Source organism: Coregonus lavaretus (assembly GCF_964263955.1).
Source record: "Coregonus lavaretus genome assembly, chromosome: 3".
Taxonomy (NCBI): Eukaryota; Metazoa; Chordata; class Actinopteri; order Salmoniformes; family Salmonidae; genus Coregonus; species Coregonus lavaretus.
In genome coordinates this window covers 25,187,266-25,210,712 of record NC_139990.1, presented here as the reverse complement: position 1 = coordinate 25,210,712, position 23,447 = coordinate 25,187,266, and the positions used below count along the sequence as shown (strand labels likewise).

At 41.0% G+C, this 23,447-nt stretch overlaps 1 protein-coding gene and 2 pseudogenes across 5 annotated transcripts; all 3 read left to right on the top strand.

Annotated features, from left to right (window-relative positions):
* The first annotated feature begins 741 nt into the window (after positions 1–741).
* LOC311106850 (LIM/homeobox protein Lhx9-like) lies at positions 742–8,374 on the top strand (annotated as a pseudogene). The gene is made up of 7 exons: positions 742–867; positions 1,697–1,899; positions 2,171–2,279; positions 3,989–4,118; positions 4,207–4,421; positions 4,585–4,933; positions 7,895–8,374. The product of its transcript is annotated as an LIM/homeobox protein Lhx9-like (transcript).
* A 786-nt stretch (positions 8,375–9,160) lies between these two features.
* On the top strand, positions 9,161–18,183 carry LOC311121430 (class I histocompatibility antigen, F10 alpha chain-like). 3 transcript variants are annotated; one of them, XM_084157960.1, is made up of 9 exons: positions 9,161–9,353; positions 10,890–11,162; positions 11,295–11,588; positions 11,704–11,988; positions 12,173–12,289; positions 12,441–12,464; positions 14,364–14,399; positions 14,580–14,657; positions 15,288–18,183. In XM_084157960.1, the coding sequence occupies exons 1-9, from the start codon at positions 9,284–9,286 to the stop codon at positions 15,293–15,295; spliced, it is 1,185 nt and encodes a 394-aa protein (XP_084014086.1). In that variant the 5' UTR covers positions 9,161–9,283; the 3' UTR covers positions 15,296–18,183. The 3 variants fall into 3 exon arrangements, with proteins under 3 accessions (XP_084014086.1, XP_084014087.1, XP_084014088.1); XM_084157961.1 differs by lacking the exon at positions 14,364–14,399 and having other exon boundaries at positions 15,288–15,381; XM_084157962.1 differs by lacking the exons at positions 12,441–12,464; positions 14,364–14,399 and having other exon boundaries at positions 15,288–15,381.
* Positions 18,184–20,500: 2,317 nt separating this feature from the next.
* Positions 20,501–23,089, top strand: LOC311106840 (major histocompatibility complex class I-related gene protein-like; annotated as a pseudogene). The gene is made up of 4 exons: positions 20,501–20,534; positions 21,238–21,481; positions 22,323–22,344; positions 22,937–23,089. The product of its transcript is annotated as a major histocompatibility complex class I-related gene protein-like (transcript).
* Positions 23,090–23,447: the final 358 nt, after the last annotated feature.

Genomic DNA, 23,447 nt, shown 5'->3' with positions numbered 1-23,447 from the left:
ATCCACCGCCTTTGTCTCATTTGTATTTTCATCTTATGGTGTGGTGTTCCCAGATGCCCCTTTTGGCTCTCCTTTTTTAATTGATCTCTTGGGACAGCTTTCTGCTGCCTCCTGGCCCCTGATCTACCCGCTTTCCCAGCAGGCAGCCAATCAGATCTTCTCACACCTGCCTGGAACAGCTTCGGATGGTCCTGTTTACAGGTGTGCTAGGGCATCACTTGGGACCGAGAAACACACTGGGCAAAATTTAGGGAGTTAGATGTTTAAACGGCACACCAGTTGAACGACTAAAGACGAGTGGGAACACTGTTTTGCTTAGTATCCCAATAATGGTGTGGACATGAGGATTTTTTGAGTCGAAGAGAAGGCGTTCATGTAGTCACGTGGACAGAGAATAGTACTGTTTAAAGGGGATATTGTTCAGGGATACAAAAGAAGTGCATGCTTTCAGGACATCAACACGTCAGGTAAGACCATTTTATGCTCATGAGTCTAGTCAAGCCAATTCATTGAATAGCTATGTTAAGAGCAATGTATTCTTATTCCACGTTGTTTACTTGCATGTATTGTAAGTGTTTGGTAAAGGTGCATTTTAGGATAGGAGATTGAAGTATCCACTGCAAGGATAGTGTTCGAAATAAATGTAATGAAGTTGTGTAATGAATAAACAAGAACTCTTTAAATGTCTTGTTATTTGATGTGATCCACATCCCTCTTTTTCCCTCTGTCACAAGGGCAATCATGATGTCACCAGAGGATAGCAGCACCCTGGAGGGCTTATTGTATGGCATCCTCCATGGTGACAAGGGGGAGGGGTCTGTGAACCAAGGGAGCAGCCGGTCAGGAGAGGTGAATTCCACAGCCAGTGTAAGCCCCAGCTAACCTGATCCAATTATCTTTGTCTGTAGCCTGGTCCCAGACGCTTCTGACGGCCGTACATGCATGTCATGACGACAATAGTCAGAAGAGTTGGCTAAAACCCGTACAGTACTGTAAAAGGGGACTATAAAATAGCATATGCCCCAGCTTTGTGAGCGATCAAATATTTTTTATTAACATTCCTAAACAGGCATTGTATCTGAATCTGTATCATTCTTGACCAAATATCTTTACATTTTGATAGTATTTTTCACAACCTAGTCGTGTGAGACCAGTCTCAATGCTGGCCCAGGGGCCCTACACTCCATTTGTATTCTATGGGTTTTTATGAATAGACCATGATTTGCAAGCTTCCCATAAAGAGAAGCTTTGCTCCTTTTTTGCACTGCTCCAGTAGCGAGTGTCTGAATACTGTTCCCGGGATAGACTACATAATTAACATGCATGATTCAGCTAACGGGCTTCAATTTGTGCATTAGACCACAACCACTATGTACACAAAGTAAGCAGAAGCAGGATATCCATGACCCTGTTCTGATTTGTCTTATTTGAAGGAAGGAATAGTGATCGCAGGAAAACCAGGAAATGTGGCTCTATTTTTTATACAGAGTGGCCCCCAAGACCCCCTGAAATGTCTCTTCATGGCCCTGTTCAATTACCAAAGTTAGTCATTGATCTGACATGAGTCAGCTTACACCTCTCCAGTCATGTCAAGTCAGTGATTACCTCAAGTAAGAGAGGAAGGAGGGATGCATTTGTAAAGTATTGGAACGGAGCCCTTGTGCCCCAGAATGACCTTTCTATTTTTGCGTTGCAGTCTCTAGCTACAGGCATAGCAGAGGAGCCATTGGTGTGTGCCAGCTGCGGGGGGCGTGTTTGCGACCGCTTTGTCCTATTGGCTGCCGGGCGGGCGTGGCACGCGGCGTGTCTCCGCTGTAGCCAATGCCAGTGTGAGCTCCAGACGCACCTCACTCTCTACTGCCGTGACGGCAGCATCTACTGCCAGCAGGACTACTGCAGGTGACTACAGTCTTCACCCACTTTACATACCTCTGCTCTGGTTGCTTTGATTCTGCCTCTACCTACTTATCTGCACCAGACTACCCATTTGGTTGTTTTGGTCCCTTCTTCATTTTCTTGTGCAGGACTACTCTGTAGGTTACTTTCAATCTTCTATATGTACACTTTTCTCTTCCGTCAAAGGTGATTTCCTTAAGTGGAGCATGTTAAGGCCTCTTATTGTTCAAGAATAATGAGTGCTAACAGAAATCTTATTTCTCTACCTGGCCAGGTTATTCAGTGTGGGACGATGTTCCCGCTGCTCCCAGCCAATGCCGTCATCAGCAATAGTCATGAGGTCTGGTGATCTGACCTTTCACCCCGAATGCTTTTCCTGCCAGGTTAGCTATTTTGGATCTATAATTAGCACATACACAGTTTATTAGGTACACAATCCTGTTTCTGAAAATGGAGTGGCTGTGCAGTGGCTGTGGCTTGCTATATAAAGCATGCAGACAGGCATCGAGGCATTCAGTTACTGTTTGATTGAACTTGGGCAAAACGAGTGAACTAAGTGACTTTGAGCGTGGTATGATCGTCGGTCCCAGTATCTCAGACACGGCCGGCCTCCTGGGCTTTTCACGCACGCCAGTGTCTAGGGTTTATCGAGAATGGTGCGACAAACAAGAAACATCCAGTCTGTGGCAGTCCTGTGAGCGAAAACAGTGGGCGACAAACAGGCAAATAACAGTGCAGTACAACAGTGGTGGGCACGCGATCACCAACAATTGAGGAGTGGAAAAACATTGCCTGGTCCGACAAATCCAAGTTTCTGTTGTGGCAGAGTCGGGATTTGGCGTAAACGGCATGAGTCCATAATAATAATAATAATATGCCATTTAGCAGACGCTTTTATCCAAAGCGACTTACAGTCATGCGTGCATACATTTTTGTGTATGGGTGGTCCCGGGAATCGAACCCACTACCTTGGCGTTACAAGCGCCGTGCTCTACCAGCTGAGCTACAGAGGACCACATGGCCCCATCCTGCCTGGTGTCAATGATACAGGCTGGTGGCGGTGGTGTAATGGTGTGGGGAATGTTTTCTTGGCACACGTTAGGTCCATTGATACCAATTGAGCAACGTTTGAACGCCACACCTTGTAAAATCCATGCCCCGAAGGATTCAGGCTTTTCTGGAGGGGGGGTTTGACCCGGTACTAAATCAAATCAAATTTGAATTGTCACATGCTTTGTGAACAACAGGTGTAAACTAACAATGAAATGCTTTCTTATGGGCCTTCCCAACAATGCAGAATACAATACAAAATAATAATAGAAAAACGTACTAACACAAGGAATAAATACACAATGATAACGTGGCTATATAGATGGGTGTACCTAATAAACTGGCCACTGAGTGTACAGTATCTGCCCAATTCTACTTTGACCACTAACCCCTACCCTACCTCATTTTACATTTACATTTTAGTCATTTAGCAGACGTTCTTATCCAGAGCGATTTACAGTTAGTGAGTGCATACATTTTCATACTGGCCCCCCGTGGGAAACGAACCTACAACCCTGGTGTTGCAAGCGCCATGCTCTACCAACTGAGCTACAGGGGACTACCTCCTAGGCACTTCTTTAGAGCTGAGTGTAAGCAATATGGCAACTCAATTTTTTAAACTCGAGACCCAAATTAGAATTTACCTTCCACCCGTGACCCAAATTGTCCTCCAACGACCCAAATTAAGAAGAAATACTGTGAGATTATAGATGTTCTCATAACTTGCGATCCACCTCTCACAAGCCTAGGGCCCACTTTGGGTCCCCACCTATAGGCTAGGGCAGGGTTTCTTAAACTTTCAGAGTATAAGGTGGAACAATTACCCCTACCATAAGGCAGTGGCGAGGATTCTTGTTTATTAATCAAAGCTGTGGTAATGGTGATGTGATTATTTTTTTAAACTTTTAAACGCTCTGACAAAGGCCAAGACACGTAAGCTTGAATAAACAAAGTATACTTTAATAGGAACATAGGCTGTTGAAGTCACTCTCTCCAAGCTCAGTTGCAATTATATCAATGGAGCTAATTCTATATTTCATAGGAGTGTGATGTCACCTTGATGCCTGGAAACCTATACTACCAACAGGGGCAGAGCCTGTACTGTCAATCACATAACCATGACGACTGTAGTGCTCCACCCTCTCACAAGCTCCACCTCAAGCAGAGAGAAGGTGAGTTATTCATAGATGATATCCATGTTTACAAATCGACTACTGTATGTATATTGACAGTCTGCTACATCAGCCTTCCTTGATACAGGAGAAGGGGAGGAATCTGTCAGCAGCCCTGAGCCACGACTTGAGGATGGCGTTACAGGTGGCCGGGGCCGCAGGCGAACCAAGCGAATCAGAACATGTTTCCGTAGCGAGCAGTTGAGAGCCATGGAGTCCTATTTCGCCCTGAAGCACAACCCTGATGGCAAGGATTGGAGCTGTCTGTCTCAGAGGACCGGTCTGCCCAAGAGAGTGCTTCAGGTTTGAGACATAGAACATAGGATTTGAACTGTGATTTTTTTTTTGACTGGAATAGTGATCCAGAAAAATAATACAAATCCGTGTAGGATTATTCATAAAAACGGTCATGCTCATGCTTAAAAAATTAGTTGTTTCTCATTATCTCTCACAAACACATACTCAGGTGTGGTTCCAGAACGCAAGGGCCAAGCTCAGGCGCTCCCTCTCAGCTGACGAGTCGCAGAGCAACTCACCCGCCCCCCAGAGGTTTGATGCCATGGCAACGCCCTCCCCGTCCCCAGTGGCCTCCTCCCACCATTCCCAGTCCTTCCAGACCAGCACCATCAACCAACTGGAGCTCTCTCTGCTCATCGCCCCTTTCAGTGACCCAGCCCAAAGCCCCACCAACCAATCAACAGGCTTTAAAGACTGTCTTCCTGGACTACAATTCCCAGGGTGCACCAAGGCTCTCCCCTTTGATGACCTATGACTTTTGAGAGTCTGGATTAGGGAGAGAAGGGAATTCTGACAAGGTACTTCAACCATATTATTGTTAGGCATGTTGACGGTAAAACTCTGTGACCTGTAAACTGATGGACTTTTTAGTTACACTGAACAAGAATATAAACACAACATATAAAGTGTTGGTCCCATGTTTCATGAGCTAAAATAAAATGTTCCATATGAACAAAAAACGTATTTCTCTCAAATGACGTGCACACATTTGTTTACATCCCAGTTGGTGAGCATTTCTCCTTTGCCAAGATAATTGATCCACCTGACAGGTGTGGCATATCAAGAAGTTGATTAAACAGCATGCTCATTACACAGGTGCACCTTGTGCTGGGGACAATAAAAGGCCACTTTAAAATGTGCAGTTTTGTCATACAACACAATGCCACAGGCGCCTAATGTGTTGAGGGAGCGTGCAATTGGCATGCTGACTGCAGGAATGTCCACCAAATCTGTTGCCAGATAATTTAATGTTCATTTCTCTACCATAAGCTTGGCAGTAGGTCCAACCGGCCTCACAACCACAGACCACGTGTAACCACGCCAGCCTAGGACCTCCACATCCGGCTTCTTCACCTGCGGGATCGTCTGAGGGTGGGTGGAGGGGTTTTTCTGTCTGTAATAAGGCCCTTTTGTGGGGGAAAATCTAATTCTGATTGATTGGGCCTGGCTCCCAAGTTGGTGGGCCTGGCTGCCAAGTGGGTGGGCCTATGCCCTCCAAGGTACACCCATGGCTGCACCCCTGCCCAGTCATGTGAAATCCATAGATTAGGGCCTAATTGATTTATTTCAATTGACTGATTTCCTTATGAACTGTAACTCTGTAAAATCTTAGAAGTTGTTTCATGCTGCGTTTATATTTTTGTTCAGTATATAATAATGCTATGGGAAATTTAAGCATTTTATGTTTATTCCTCACGACTACTTGTTTTGTTCCACGGTTTGTCATAGTTGTTATGAAGTTTAGTTGAAGTTTTAATGTCATGTGCACAAGTACAGTGAAATGCCTTTCTTGCAAGCTCTAAACCCAACAATGCAGTAATCAATAACAAGATGTATAGATGTTTGTGATGATATTGTACACATTGAATGCCAGGAAGTAATACAAGATCAAGTAACCCAATCCCACCCCAAATATGACAATATGAGGTCTTTAATAAATGGGCTGTATTACCTAATGGAAGTGTAGGTAGTCTTTTATTTACTTGTTGTCTAAAAGCATTTTTCAACAGATCAGATAGCTGAAGTAAACACCTATCAGTCAAATCGGAGAAGTCGTACCTTACTAGAATGCTTTTCACAGACCAGGTTTAGTTAGGATCATGCTACAATCCTCTTAGACATGCTCTGGAACTTTGGCAATTAGTAAGTATTTTTTAAACCTCCTGCTTTGGGCTGGATGTTTCAATGTGTAGTTCATACATGCAGAATTATTGTCTTTCCTCAATTGGCCACAAAATCCCTAGTTTGAAAGCGACTGTTTTCTGGAAGCTGTGCAGCACATGGGCCAGCCCCCTAGCAATTTGAGTTTCAGCCAATGAGCTTCAGCCCCTTGCCATTTGAGTAACAGCTAGCAAGATGCACACACAGCAGAGTGAGAGAGGGAGCACATATCTGCACATATGTGACATAACAAGCAATTTTCAGGGACCACTTTTGGCTCGTGAGCATTACTTTCAGAACTACTGGCTAAAAAGTATACAAAAGTACAGGATAATCTCTTTAAAATTAGAATTTACTAAGCACGTAGGACTGTCCTCTGTGAGGATAACAGCTCTGTTTAGCAATTAATTTAATCTATAGTGTGGGTGTGACCTCAATAAACCACTTATGATTGCATAATACCAATTACCCAATGCCCAAAAGACAGGATATTTTGTAGACACCCAACAACACCAGAAAATGACATGAACTTGGATACCAATATACCGATAAGAAAATATAAACAAATACATCCAAAAATAATAAAATAGGATTTTTACATGGCAAACAGAAAGCAAAAGAGGTTATCTTTCGTGTTGGAATTTCAGCCAAAGTTGATGTTGTATGAGCATTATAGAAGTCTGGTTGTATGATGTTTTTACTTGAATCGTTCAATTAAGAAAAGTGACTGATCCGGAGTATTTATGAATGATGTTTATAAGGAATGGGATTTTGTCAGGAACTGGACAATGGAATTCTTTCAGGTGTGTCTGTGTCCTCCCCGTGAGATGACCTTAATGACTGAGACCTTGACAAGGTTTCTTCAAATCCTAATGAATCACTTCACAATCAAGCACAATAATTGGGCACTTTAGAGTCAATCAATTAAGTAAGACCTGTTTCCAAGCCAGAAGAATGTAGATGTCAGAGTTGCGTTACACTTGTGCGTCAAGTGCCCGATTAACCAATCAGTGACAGAGGACACGATGCTGTCAGCTGATACACTCTTTTCATTTATGGGGTATTTAAAGGGTCAGGGGGATGTCAAGACAGAAACACTGAAAACTCTACAAGGTAAGCCAATGGATATATCAATGCTTATGTGGTTGGAATTAGTTGTGGATGTTGATATTATTTATGTGTACAGCAGGTACATATGATTCAGTGCTTACATAGTAAATGGTTCTAAGTAAATACCTGTAGAGATCTTCATGTTAGGTATGCATTTTGTGTGCTGCTAGACATCATGTCCTATCTTATCTAACACACTTAGTGCTATTTCAGGGTAAAATCATATTTTTGTGTGGGAAGGAGGAATGCGGTGTTATGAAGGTGATCTTGTTTGTTGCCCCACACAGTACATTTTTTCTTATTCTTGAATACATTTACATTTACGTCATAGGGCCCTAAGAATCAGGGCTTGAAAATATCTGGATAGGTTTGCAATTTATGATGCGTTGACAGTCTCTTTTTACATTTTGTGATTTATTTCACAACTACTTTATCTTTTCAACAACCTATAGATGAGATTATCTTCGTTCCATCTCTGTGCCTCTCAGCCGATGCTCACTCTTTTCTCACTGGCTCTGCTGCTTCCCATCCCGGGGGCACACGGGCACCCCCACTTCCCCCTTGCCATCCTGCCCACGTTGGAGAACCCTGAGTGGGAGGCTGACTTACTCCAGCTCCAGGCCTCCCTCGATATCCACGGGGCTGTAGCTCCGGCAGGCCTCCGCCCCTGGGGGCCGCTGCTGGAGCTGGGACGAGAGGTCCCACGCCTGGGACTGCTCAGGGAGCTGGTGGCAGAGAACAGCTGGGGACAGAAGGGCATGATGAGGGGCCAGAGGGGGGATCTGGAGAGGAGGCCGCTGGGTCCCTTCCCCGGCCACCCTATGGACACTCTGCACTACCAAGAGGGGGGAGAAGAGGAAGTAGAGGGGGGAGGAAAGAGGAACGAGGCCCTCTCGTCCATCGCCGGCGGGCTTCAGGCTTTCAACAGAGAGAAGGGAGGCTTCGGGTTCCGCTTTGGAAGGAAGTGAAAAAGGAGGGAGGGGTCGGGGAAAAAGAGGAGGCACTCGGACTACTGTGGGGAACTTGGAAAAGGGTAAGGTAGAGGGCTGGAGGATGAATTGATGATGAAGGAAGGGATGAGTTGACAGTAGAGATGTACTGATTGACACCTATGTCAGAGCAATCAGTCATGACATTATGATGAGATATGTATCATTAGAGAAAAAGAGACTTACGAACCGATAAACAGAAAGTTTACCAAGTGGTCAGAAAATGTCTGTCAATGTAAAATACAATGTATCATAATTGCTACATAATAAAATTATTGAGGGTATGTGAATGTTTATTTCATGTTGTCCATGATTTAAGTTATCCATTCCTACCTACAGTGAAAAATCAGCCTTTTAATTTTTTATTTTAAATACAATTTTATATTACAATACAATAACAAATGAACATAGGACATCACTACAAGTATATTTTATCTTAAGAAACATTAAAGTAAAGCAAATAAACAAATAAAAATCACTACACATTAATTGTCAGTGACAACAGTTTCAAAAGTTTAAGTTGGGGGTTACAATTGTGTAGACCTATGATAGAGTTGTAAGAATACATTTTTTTGTTATTGACTTATTTTAGAGATTTTATAAAATATTTGCTTTCAAGTAAAAAACATGTGATATTTTCATAGCCTTGGCTATATTTGTCTTTAGTATGACGCCGTAGGCTTCAGCCACGGAAATCTCCCACACTCTATTTTACCTGACAACAGCTAGGTTTATTTCAGCCCTCGAAAATCATTGGATAAAAACACTTTCAAAGGGCAAGGAAATACACCATATGCAACAGACATTTGTGAAGGGGATTTCCATCGACATATACTTTTTAAAATACGGAATATAGTTTAAGAAAACGGCTGTAGTTTAATTAGTAAGATGTATAGACCTAATTTGATGGTTTTTGTTTTATATTTTTCACTGGAATGTATTTGCCAGAGCCGAAGCGGTAAGTTGTGTACTCGAATATCAAAGTGAAAGTAAGAGTTTACAGCCAGGCGTGGCAAAATAATAATAAAAAATAATACTTTTAAAATCGCTTACCATATATACTGCTGCGGACTATTAGCATAATAGTCTACATGTTTTAATTGCATTATAGCATTTGTAGTCGACCTTTTTAAGCGTTTCTCCATCCATTGTATCGATTACTGGAAAGCTATTGCGCACTTACAGGCCAGCACAAGAACAAGAACACACATATTTTTTACTTTGCTTGGAATAACCAGGCATAGCGTCATCTACTTATTTTTTATTATCACAAAGTAAAACATGTGCAAAGAAGATTTAATATGTTTGTAATGTGTTTGCAATTTTACAGTAGCCTATATACTGATAATGACTTCTGTAATTTTATACAGGTTTGTTTATTTGTTTAGCAGCAGCTACTCTTCCTGGGGCCCACAAACAAAACACAAGTCATAACAAGTAACAAAACACTTATACACTCACTGATAGACAAGGACAGTCACACAAATTTAAAATACGATATACAAACAATACAACAAAACAACAATATATGAACAAAGGAAAGACATATGATTTATATTCTTTATGGTAGTGAATCCGGGGGATAGCCCCAACTGGTACTCAAACCTGGATCAAGAGACTATCAAGCCAACACCTTAATCGTTACACCAAGAGGTCCGAACTTCTTGATAAGGTCGGTAGGTGTTGGGTTAAGGTCTATACATTACCACCTTCCTTCAGGAGATCGTGTCCCCACGCTTCTCTTTACCAAGTCCCTCTCCGATGGGCTCACGGGCACCATCCCACTTCTGACACCAGTGTAGCAAATTCATGGGGTAGTCCGGACCTGGACTCAAACCCAGTTCCAGTGACTGTCAAGCCAACACCTTAACCATTATACCAAGAGGTCCGAAGCTCTTGATGAGGTCACTAGGTGTTGGGTTAAAGGGATAGTTCAGGATTTTGTCAATTAATCCCTTTATCTACTTTCCCAGCATCAGGTGAACTCGTGGGTACCATTTTTAGGTATCTGCGCCCAGTAGGAAGTAAGTTACAGGTACTTTCGAGAGCCAATGCTAACTAGCTGTACCCATAGACTTTTAGTCATTGCGCTAACGCTAGTTAGCAATAGCAGTAACGCTAGTTAGCATTGGCTTGTGAAACTACCGCTAACTTCATACTGGACACAGAGGAATAAAAATGGTATCCTTGAGTTCATCTGACTCTTGGGAAGTAGATAAAGGGCCTCATGTGTCCCACTTTTCACTAATGCACTAGTGTGGGCTTATTTGTTATTTATATGTTACCTAACATTTAGACAACATCATGCAAGGTCTCTTTGACACTATTAATTGAATACATTATTTTGTTGGCCGTTACAGACCTACAGTGTGATAGAGATAAATATTTGACATACAGTAATTTCCTGTTAATGTTTTACAGCGTTGTCTGAGTAACATGGAGATAAGTTAAATTCAGAGAAATGATCTTAATGTTTAAATGTTTTCCCCTACAGCCATCTACTCCCTGAATTACATCTACACTGCCCTGTCAAAGCCAGTAGAATTGCCTGGTATCCATGAGTTCACTGCCATGGGCCTGATGAATAACAAACAGATCGACTACTATGACAGTGTGGCAAAGAAGAAGATTCCCAAACAGGACTGGATGAGGGAGAAGCTGCCTGCAGACTACTGGGAAAAAGGCACTCAGTCACGCAAGAGCAAGGAGCAGTGGTTCAAAGTCAACGTCGACATCTTGATGAAGCGCATGATGCATAACAGCACTGGTGAGGGACCACACCTGAAATGTGTCCTACGCTCACCGTTAATCTTTTAAAATTGTGGGTCATTAGTTATCTATGTATATTGCCATAGAGGCATCATTCACCTTCTTTTTCATTGTTTATTTTTTGTTTCAGATGTCCATATCCTTCAGTGGAAGCATGGCTGTGAGATTGACCAACAGCCAGACGGCACATTGAAATTCCTAAAGGGCATTGACCAATACAGCTACGATGGTGACGACTTCCTGGCCTTCGATGATGCCACTATGCAGTGGGTGGCCCCAGTTGATCAAGCTCTGCCGACTAAGAGGAAGTGGGACGGGGTGCAGATCCTCAACCAGTACACCAAGGGCTACCTGGAGAAGGAGTGTGTGGACTGGCTGTCTAAATTCATGGAATATGAGGAGAAAGAATTCAGTAGTGCTGATTGTGAGTACTTATGAACCTTAAATAGTATAGCCTAACAAATGGTTAACAAAAAACGACCATTTGTAAATGTGAGATCAGAAATAATATTAATGTTCTCCATTTATTCCCTCTTTAGCCCCTCCAATGGTATATGCATTTGCTAAAAAGTCCCAAATTGCAGGACATGTCCGACTGACCTGCATGGCCACAGGGTTCTATCCCAAAGATGTGGTTATGCATATTAAGAAGAATGGGGTCCAATTGACCAAACATGATGGAGTGCTGTCTACAGGAGTCCTACCCAATGATGATGACACCTACCAGATCAGGATGAGTGTGCATGTCCCAGAGGCAGATAAGGAAACTTATGAATGCTATGTCGACCATAGAGCTTTGAAGGAGCCAATTGTGGAAAAATGGGGTAAAGTATGGTTCATTTGGTTTAATGTTATTGACACGGGAAACAATCATAAATTGCATACTAACAACAGCTTACTAAACAGCATACTAACAACAGCTTTGCAAGTGAAGCAGGAACAAAACTGAAATCAGCTTCTTGTTACATATTGTTGCTTTTTATAAATACTATGCATTTTGTTTTGCAGATGGAAAATGTGGTGACTGTGGAAGTGTTATTGGTGGAGTCATTGCGGCAGTCATCCCCATTATTGTAGTTCTGATCTTGGTTGGCGTGTTTGTTCTGCACAGAAGAGGGACAATTGGTAGGTCTTGATTTTTATCATTCAATGTTTTTGTTGTTGTTAAATGTTAAGAAAAGTTTCATCTAAGGTACTACTATGAAAGGGGGGCACTACGGCCAAAATGCATATGAATTATAACATTTCTATTTATTTTTCTCTTTATCCATCATAGTGATTCCTTGCTTGAGAACTACAGGTTAGTATCACAGCCTCTCCCTCGGTCTATATACAGTGCATTTGGAAAGTATTCAGACCCCTTGACCTTTTCAACATTTTGTTACGTTACAGCCTTATTCTAAAATGGATTACATCTTTTTTTTTTCTCCTCTTCAATCAACACACAATACACCATAATGACATAGCAAAAACTGGTTTTTAGACATTTCTGCAAATTTATGACAAATTAAAAACTGAAATATGACATTTACATAAGTATTCAGACACTTTACTCAGTACTTTGTTGAAGCACCTTTGGCAGCGATTACAGCCTCGATTCTTCTTGGGTATGACGCTATAAGCTTGGCACACCTGTATTTGGGGAGTTTCTCCCGTTCTTCTCTGCAGATCCTCTCATGCACTTGTCAGGTTGGATAGGGAGCGTCGCTGCACAGTTATTTTCAGGCTTCTCCAGAGATGTTCGATCAGGTTCAAGTCCGGACTCTGGCTGGGCCACTCAAGGACATTAAGAGACTTGTCCCGAAGCCAGTCCTGCGTTGTCTTGGCTGTGTGCTTAGGGTTGTTGTCCTGTTGGAAGGTGAACGTTCACCTCAGCCTGAGGTCCTGAGTGCTCTGGAGCAGGTTTTCATCAAGGATCTCTCTGTGCATTGCTCCGTTCATCTTTCCCTCAATCCTGACTAGTCTCCCAGTCGCTTAAAAACATCCCCACAGCATGACGCTGCCACCACCATGCTTCACCGTAGGGATGGTGCCAGGTTTCCTCCAGATGTGAGGCTTGGCATTCAGGCCAAAGAGTTCAATCTTGGTTTCATCAGACCAGAGTATCTTGTTTCTCATGGTCTGAGAGTCCTTTAAGTGCCTTTTTGCAAACTCCAAGCGGGCTGTCATGTGCTGCCTTTTACTGAGAAGTGGCTTACTAAGGAGTGGCTTTTACTGAGGAGTGGCTACTCTACCATAAAGGGCTGATTTGGTGGAGTGCTGCGGAGATGGTTGTCCTTCTGGAAGGTTCTCCCATCTCCACAGAGGAACTCTGGAGCTCTGTCAGAGTGACCATCGGGTTCTTGGTCACCTCCTTAACCAAGGCCCTTCTCCCCTGATTGCTCAGTTTGGCCAAGCGGCCAGCTCTAGGTAGAGTCTTGTTGGTTCAAAACTTCTTCCATTTAAGAATGATGGAGGCCACTGTGTTCTTGGGGACCTTCAATGCTGCAGACATTTTTTGGGACCCTTCCCCAGGACAAGTCCTTCGACGTCATGGCTTGGTTTTTGCTCTGACATGCACTGTCACCAGTGGGACCTTATATAGACAGGTGTGTGCCTTTCCAAATCATGTCCAATCAATTGAATTTACCACAGGTGGACTCCAATCAAGTTGTAGAAACATCTCAAGGATGATTAATAGAAACAGGATGCACCTGAGCTCTATTTCGAATCTTTTTTTTTAAAATTTGCAAAATTTTCTAAAAACCTGTTTTGGCTTTTTCATTATGGGGTATTGTGTGTAGATTGATGAGAAAAAAATATAATTTAATCAATTTTATAAGTCTGTAACGTAACAAAATGTGGAAAAAAGGAAGGGGTCTGAATACTTTCCGAATGGACTGTAAATGTCATTTATCAGCATAATGGTCGAATGTTACATATAACATACTTTTGACATTAGTTATAAAGACAACATGATGCTTTTATATCAGAACAACAATCTGGCCATCGAACTTAAAAGGTGTTCTATGTAACAATCAATACTGTTTAGATTTCCCTTTGGGTTTTGATAAGTACTCATTTATTCTGAACTTGTCTGAAACACTTTAGTCATTCATTCAACTACATGATCTTCTTGTACTGAAACTTTACTTTACTGAAACAGATATTTTAGTAATATCTGGAATGAAATGAGTGACTGTTTTCTCATTTTTATTAGCAAAAGATGTTGAAAGCAGAACCTCATCAGACTCTGGTAATCTAATATTCCCTTGACCCATAATAAATATAAAATAAAATACATTAAGCAGACACTTTTATCCAAAGTGACTTAGTCGTGTGTCCATACTTAATATCAATCAAAGACTTAGATTGTATTTGTTGACTAATTATTTTGAGACTGTAGAAAGACAGTTTTGCTCTGCCACTATTTCAGGTAAAGGCAGCCAGAATGAAGGGTCCTCAGACGGAGGCAGTGAGGAGGATGTTAAGAAGTCAATGCTGCCTAATGGAAGTAAGTCTAGATGGATATCAACCCTTCTGTCATCTCTTCTCCAATTTGCAATTTGGATGGTTTAATAATTCAGTGATATCCAACCCAAGTATTATAGGGTTCTTCTGGTTCCTCTAATATTAAAATGTTGCTTGTTTATTACCAAAATAATTTCCTAACGAGTAATTATGGAGAAAGCATAAAATAAGTGTGAATTTAATGCTGCTTTGGTTTTGCCATATAGAATTGTTTAATTTACTGTAATAAATACATTTCCTTTGTTGGTTCTACAAAGTTTGCATTTATCGATAAATCGACAGTTTAGAACATAAGGAACATCACTTTCAAAATGTCACGGACAACACTTTGTTTTATCATCAAAAGATAAAATTAAAGATCCTAACAACTGGTTGGTTAATGTGAGGCAAAACCATAGGCGGTATCTGACACCATCTGTTTGTAATTAAAGCTGAGCCATGTCAGTTATTGTAATGGGGAATATTTTACAACATTGCACTGACACCATCTGTTTGTAATTAAAGCTGAGCCATGTCAGTTATTGTAATGGGGAATATTTTACAACATTGCACTGTAAGGTATGTGTTCGATCTAATAATGCACATCTTTTCCATGTTGTCTATTTATGTGCAGGTGTCTAGATGACCGTTGGTGGCCAAACTTCCTGAGCGGACCATGAAGGAAAGTCAATTCATTTAATAATTTTATAGTATGGCTAGGGCTGTTTCGGTTTGGCCACGAGTCATGACAGCAGTCAAATTCCACGTGACCGTTTAGTCACGGTAATTAGGCTTCTCCAAGCTGCTGATGGTCATTAGTAGCCTACCAAACTTACTTACTGCCTGGTACTCAGCACTCTGTTGTCCCTCTAATCACTCTGACATCAACGCAAATGTAATCGAAAATCTAATCAAACACTTATGAGAGCCCATGAGCTCATGTTGCTCAACATTTCTATAGGCTATGCAATTGCGTGAGACAATAGAGTGATGGCCTCTATTAAAAAGAGGGGGATCCCATCAGCTTTCTATAGGCTAGGCCTACTATATTTATCTCTCAACTTTCCTAATATTAAGCACGTTACTTCTCTTTAAAACAGGAGTATAGCCTACCTGGCTTGCATGGAAATGAAACACTGGAAAAGCGTCCTCCATTCACTATTTAAGTGCATAGATTACATGTATTTTTTCCTGCTGCCCCTGTTTAGAGACAGGTGCAGGATAATGGTCCATTATAAATCAAAACAAATTTCACACGTTATTTAGTATATGTAAAGATTAAATCAAGAAAAGTCTGATGGGTGACAATATTAGCCTATCACTTGTGAATGATATATTATCACTTGTGAATGATGCCCAGCTTAAGGCAAACGATATACCCTAATAGTTGATCAACATTTTAAACGTTCTCATCTGTTGCGTCAGGCTCATTGCTTAAAACAGGTTTTTTGATGCTAGTGGTTGTATTAATTTGGGATCTATCATATCTCACAACTGTCCCTGACTATGTTTGGAATATTTATTAATTGCACAGAATATAATAGGTCAACTTTTGTACAATGGGGGATAGTAGATTGACATAGGCTAGTGCTTTTGCTGTTCATTAAGCCTACTCATTTTGTTGGCTGACAAAAAGTCCAGTCTCTTCATTGGATAAGGATGCGCACAGTTGCGTCCACAATGTGTATGTCTTCACTTATAGCCTGTGAGAAAGACCCGATCACGTGACAGAGAGCCATGTGAGTGAGAGGTGCTTCAGCAAGCAGCCGGGAGAAGGGAATTATAATTATTATATTCAGCCCAAGGGCACACTGGCCACTGGCCGCAAAAGGCATGGATTCTTTTAGGGGCCGTTACGGCCACAAAGGGATGCAGCCGGGAAATTCAAGGTATTATCAAGTGCTTGTCAAATAGTGAATGAGAGACTGATGAAGTGTGTACAGCCTGTGCAAAAAAACAAAGCAGCGCTCATGCCTTTCATTAAACTTTTTTCAAATCATTTTAGAGTCGCATCATGCAGCCTAAGAATGTATAAAAAATCAAAACATATAGCCCAACATTTGTATCACAACTAAAGTTACATAAATAACACTAAATGAAGCATATAGGAGTACCTGTTTCTTTGTTAACAGCTCAACTCAGAATAGCCGGATGTGCACACTTTATATTTTATTCAGCTATGTTCAATTGTATTCTTCATACTATAAAGTAATGCCACGGAATTCTAAGCAGGAGATGCTAAATGTGTTTATGTTAATTAACGGTCAATAACCGTGAGACCGGCAGTTATTTGCTTGACGATCACCGGCTGACAAAATGTCATGACCGCCACAACCCCTAAGTATGGCTATTGCTTGTTATTCTGTTACACTAATACATTATTATAATCTAGTGTTGGAAATGATAGTTACTTTATTGCAATGTGCTAAAATTTGCTGCATTTAATAGTTTTAGCTGTTCTTGAGTAGGTTTCTGTACTTCCAAATAGTCTCATTAGTGGGGGGTTAGGTACCATTGGGGTTGATGTATCTCATTCTCCTGAATGAATGTACTCTGTTGTGTATTTCATTGTTTTACTGTTACAATGGATGTTACTAAAGGGAGAGGCACCTTTTAAGGTATTTGTATAATTATCCAGGGTTATATAAGCCTAGAGGTATATGCTGATATGTTTTTATACCTCTGGCCAATCAATGACATACTCTTATTTTAAGTAACATTTCAAAAGAGGTATAGACAAACATTTTAAGTAACATTTCAAAAGAGGTATAGACAAACATTTTAAGTAACATTTCAAAAGAGGTATAGACAAACATTTTAAGTAACATTTCAAAAGAGGTATAGACAAACATTTTAAGTAACATTTCAAAAGAGGTATAGACAAACATTTTAAGTAACATTTCAAAAGAGGTATAGACAAACATTTTAAGTAACATTTACAGTAACAAAAAAGCACATCTTCACTACAACACGTGTGTTTCATGAGTGTTTTTACCGTATTGTATGTCTTGTTTTAAGTTCCTGCAAATATATGTAAAAATTATTTTGTTGTTTAATATTGTAGAATACTTGATTGTTTATTTCAACCTAGGGCCCATTTCAAAACCGTTCACTGGGTTTCCAGGCTAAGACAAAGCTACACTCTTGAATTAATATGCCGTGGAGTTTCTTTTAATATCACAGTGTAAACATTGATTTATGGAGGACACAAATAATTCCAACATGCAGTCTTGAAGCTCAAGACAAAAATATTTTGTATCTTATGCCAGAAACCTAGTCAGGGGTTTTTAATGAATAGGGCCTCTATTGTTATGCACACTACCTGTGGACTAAATGCATTCGCCAAATGACTACATTAATTTTGCTTGGCATTGCTCTGTTACTATTCACTAAACCAGTATGTTACGTGACATATTGCATTCATGCCCACTGATGTACACACACAATGTGTATAATCTGTACTGCTTTTGACACATCCTGTATGATTTATTTGTTTTTCTGGAAAAAAAATAAAAAAAATAAGAAAGCCCCTTTTTTTGCACGTTCTGTAATTCAAAACAGAATTTATCTTCAGGAGGATAGTATTGGCTAATGATAACAGAATTGTAAGCAACAGCACATTTGCACAGAGTTCTGGTTATGAATGGTGTGCAAATCCAATGTATGACTATTGCTTATGAAGTACAGTAACATCAGAGAAGAGACTTTGGACTTTTACAACACCTGTTCAACTTAATGATCAGGATCAATACAGGACTATACTTGGTAGAGAAAGCTAAGAGCGCACAGTCGTAGCATTTTGGGGCGGACCTGAATTAGACATAGAATTTAGTATATTTTCGGGTTATCCAATACATGTGAGGGTTCAAAACATATTTTGTCGTAGTTTTGCTCTTGTTTGGGACACATTCAACGGTGAACAGCGGTAAGAATGATTTTACTTCTAGAAAATGTATCATAAGTGAAAATAAAAGCTCTTGGCAGAGCAATATACAGTGGGGAGAACAAGTATTTGATACACTGCCGATTTTGCAGGTTTTCCTACTTACAAAGCATGTAGAGGTCTGTAATTGTTATCCTAGGTACACTTCAACTGTGAGAGACGGAATCTAAAACAAAAATCCAGAAAATCACATTGTATGATTTTTAAGTAATTAATTTGCATTTTATTGCATGACATAAGTATTTGATACATCAGAAAAGCAGAACTTAATATTTGGTACAGAAACCTTTGTTTGCAATTACAGAGATCATACATTTCCTGTAGGTCTTGACCAGGTTTTCACACACTGCAGCAGGGATTTTGGCCCACTCCTCCATACATACCTTCTCCAGATCATTCAGGTTTCGGGGCTGTCGCTGGGCAATAAGGACTTTCAGCTCCCTCCAAAGATTTTCTATTGGGTTCAGGTCTGGAGACTGGCTAGGCCACTCCAGGACCTTGAGATGCTTCTTACGGAGCCACTCCTTAGTTGCCCTGGCTGTGTGTTTCAGGTCGTTGTCATGCTGGAAGACCCAGCCACGACCCATCTTCAATGCTCTTACTGAGGGAAGGAGGTTGTTGGCCAAGATCTCGCGATACATGGCCCCATCCATCCTCCCCTCAATACGTTGCAGTCGTCCTGTCCCCTTTGCAGAAAAGCATCCCCAAAGAATGATGTTTCCACCTCCATGCTTCACGGTTGGGATGGTGTTCTTGGGGTTGTACTCATCCTTCTTCCTCCAAACACGGCGAGTGGAGTTTAGACCAAAAAGCTATATTTTAGTCTCATCAGACCACATGACCTTCTCCCATTCCTCCTCTGGATCATCCAGATGGTCATTGGCAAACTTCAGACGGGCCTGGACATGCGCTGGCTTGAGCAGGGGGACCTTGCGTGCGCTGCAGAATTTTAATCCATGACGGCGTAGTGTGTTACTAATGGTTTTCTTTGAGACTGTGGTCCCAGCTCTCTTCAGGTCATTGACCAGGTCCTGCCGTGTAATTCTGGGCTGATCCCTCACCTTCCTCATGATCATTGATGCCCCACGAGGTGAGATCTTGCATGGAGCCCCAGACTGAGGGTGATTGACCATCATCTTGAACTTCTTCCATTTTCTAATAATTGCACCAACAGTTGTTGCCTTCTCACCAAGCTGCTTGCCTATTGTCCTGTAGCCCATCCCAGCCTTGTGCAGGTCTACAATCTTATCCCTGATGTCCTTACACAGCTCTCTGGTCTTGGCCATTGTGGAGAGGTTGGAGTCTGTTTGAGTGTGTGGACAGGTGTCTTTTATACAGGTAACGAGTTCAAACAGGTGCAGTTAATACAGGTAATGAGTGGAGAACAGGAGGGCTTCTTAAAGAAAAACTAACAGGTCTGTGAGAGCCGGAATTCTTACTGGTTGGTAGGTGATCAAATACTTATGTCATGCAATAAAATGCAAATTAATTACTTAAAAATCATACAATGTGTTTTTCTGGATTTTTGTTTTAGATTCCGTCCCTCACAGTTGAAGTGTACCTATGATAAAAATTACAGACCTCTACATGCTTTGTAAGTAGGAAAACCTGCAAAATCGGCAGTGTATCAAATACTTGTTCTCCCCACTGTATATAGCCTACATTCTTTTTCAAATCAATAATAAACAAAAAAAAGCAATTTTCAATTACTAGCCTATTAAGTTGGTTGAATGAAATATAATGTTTTGTTCATATTATTTAAATTGTAATGTTATTGATGACAACTCCAACTTTTTGTTTAATGGTTGGCTAGTTTTGTAGGCCCTTATATTGCGATGTTTCATTGTTGCCGCTGGCAAGTTCCACTGACTACACGGCTGAGAAAATAATCTTTACCTGGCAACATGATAGTACAGTTTGATTGGTTGGAACTGTCAGGTGATAAGACTATATAGTATGACTGGCACATAAAAGTTTGTAGTCTCCGTTTATTATTCTTTAGTCTCTTTCAGAAAAACAAATTAGTCTAATAATGTCACCGACTTCCTCTGAAGCTGCCACCTCTTCTTGTTCGGGCAGGCTTCGGCGTTTGTCGTCACCAGCCTTCTAGCCACTGCCGCTCCTCATCTCATCATTCCATTTGTTTTGTCTTGTTTAGTACACACACCTGGTTCATATCCCCTCATCAGTACCTGTATTCCCTCTGCCCCCTTGTCTTTGTGTGTGATTGTTTATTGTGGAGGATAGCTAAGCTTGGTGGAGCTCCGTGTATTTTGTATCGACGGGATATTTCCCTGTGTGCCTTGTATTTTCCAGTGCGCCTGTTTTGCGCACTAGAGTGTTCGACGTATTTCTGCATAACTCTGTATTTGCGGAATAAAGCCTGTTATTCTGTGATTTACCCTCCTGCGCCTGACTCCTTCGACATCACCTCATCACAAATACATAATTTAATTAAACAGTTTCAATAAAATAATGGATTGATTAGGTATAGATTTCATACCATGACAATGACTATGATGTTACTGTACTTACTATTATCATAACTTTTTTTTTTATTATTCCCATCACTACCTCACTTCTTTTACATCTCTACTCAGGAGTTGTGACTAACCCATTTGCTCCTCTTTGTGACCATTAGAGACATGGTCGCCGAGCTACATCTACACTGCCTTGTCAAAGCCAGTAGAATTGCCTGGTATCCATGAATTCACTGACATGGGTCTGATGAATGACAAACAGATTGATTACTATGACAGTGTGGCAAAGAAGAAGATTCCCAAACAGGCCTGGATGAGGGAAAAGCTGCCATTAGACTACTGGGAAAAAAGCAGTCAGTCACAAAAGTGCAAGGAGCAGTGGTTCAAAGTCAACGTCAACATCCTGTAGATATTTTACTAAAACTCCAAGATAATTAACTTGTAAGTACAATGCGCAAAAAAATAAATAAGGACTTGAACATACCATAGGTGTGTCATTGCCTCTCATGTAGAGTACCACAGTATGAGTCATAATATTCATAAAACCTAGCGGTCAAATGGAAATGGTTCAAATAGTTTTTCCACCATTAATTTTACACATAGCGGATTTTATAAACACTTAATATAAGGGCTGTTTTGTGTAGGCTTACCCTGGCGTGACGTTTTGATAACTGTAAATCTCTCAGACAAGGTGACATTTATCAATATATTTGCCAGTATTTACCCCCAACAAATGAAATTCGAATTAGCTGCTAATGTGACTATCATAAAGAACTACAAATGCCACGATGACCTGGACGAGACTGCCAAATCAAGGCAAAAGTAAGAATCTCTGGATTCACTATCTAAAGTTAACTAAATGTAGTAATGAATAAATGTGCTACATTTTTTAATGTACCTGTTAGCAAAGGTGACATAGATGATGTGCAGGAGCTTGCAGATATATGTAGTCTTGCATGATGTCTACTTTGATGCTAATTAGCATTTTCTAATCTGAGAGTAAATAGAGCCGAATATATTGATAAAAGTCACCTTGTCCGAGAGAGATTTACATGGTTATCAAAACGTCACGCCAGGGTAAGCCTACACGAAACACAGACCTTATTTTAACTGTGTCTAAAATCCCCTATGGTAAAAATGAATTGTGAAAAAACGATTGGAACCATTACCCTGTATGACCGATAGGTTTTATGGGTATTATGACACCTCCACTGTGGGGCTCTATTCTACTTGTTTTTCCACTCAGATTCTTCAGTGGAAACATGGCTGTGAGGTTGCCCAACAGAGTGACGGCACATTCATAAAGGTCACTGACCAATATACTATTGCTACCATGGTGGCGACTTTCTGGCCTTTGATGATGCCACCAAAGATTTTTTATAACTAAACCAAGATAGACCACAGCTCTTCGTTTCCAATGGAACAAATGAGTCATAGTGGGCAGAACAAGCAAGGAGGTGGGGACGCTAGCGATATCCTATTGGCGCGCTCTAGTAGCTATCTGCATATTTCCGTTAGGGAACTCCTACTCTGTGAAGTGCCCGTGTGCAATAATTCAATTCGCCTTTGCACTCCTTCTAAACAGTGCGATTTATAAAAACTTTTGCAAAGGGTAAAGTCTACAAAACTAAGTCCACTCTGTTCATAGCAGATTCTAGTTTGGGGAACAGAAAACTATATTTAGATCAAATGTTTAATCGGTGAGAAATTATGCAGAATGTCGGCCAAAAAACATCTCGTTCCATCTTCTCCCACTGCCCGCCAGTGGGCTTCCTCTCGGAAACGCCAACCAGATGCTTCGCATTTATACATCCAGTGAAATATCTGTCTCATTGTTCTATCTGTGATGCCACTATGCAGTGGGTGGTCCCAGTTGATCAAGCTCTGCCGACTGAGAGGAAGTGGGACGGGGTGCAGATCCTCAACTAGTACACCAAGGGCTACCCGGAGAAGGAGTATGTGGACTGGCTGTCCAAATGCATGGCATATGGGGACAAAGAACTCAGAGGCTGAGGACTGTGAGTATTTACAAACAAGCTGACATTTGAATGTTAATCTCAACCTCAAATAGTGTAAATGTGGATTACAGAAATGAAACACGGATTTGGTGCCAGCAGCCATACCACCCTGCATCCAACTACAGGTATTGACACTACAAACCATATATTAACCAACATCCCCAAACATCCCAACAAATATCATCAAGAGACTACATGGACATGTAGTACTAACGCACCATTACTATTTCTTTCTTTAGGTTCATGAAATGGGTCCTTGTCCACCCACGACCCTGGTAATTTTTTACTTCTATTGTAATTCTAAGAGTTATCTAAATGATTTTGTTATTGTTATTAGATGTCCTACTGTTAGT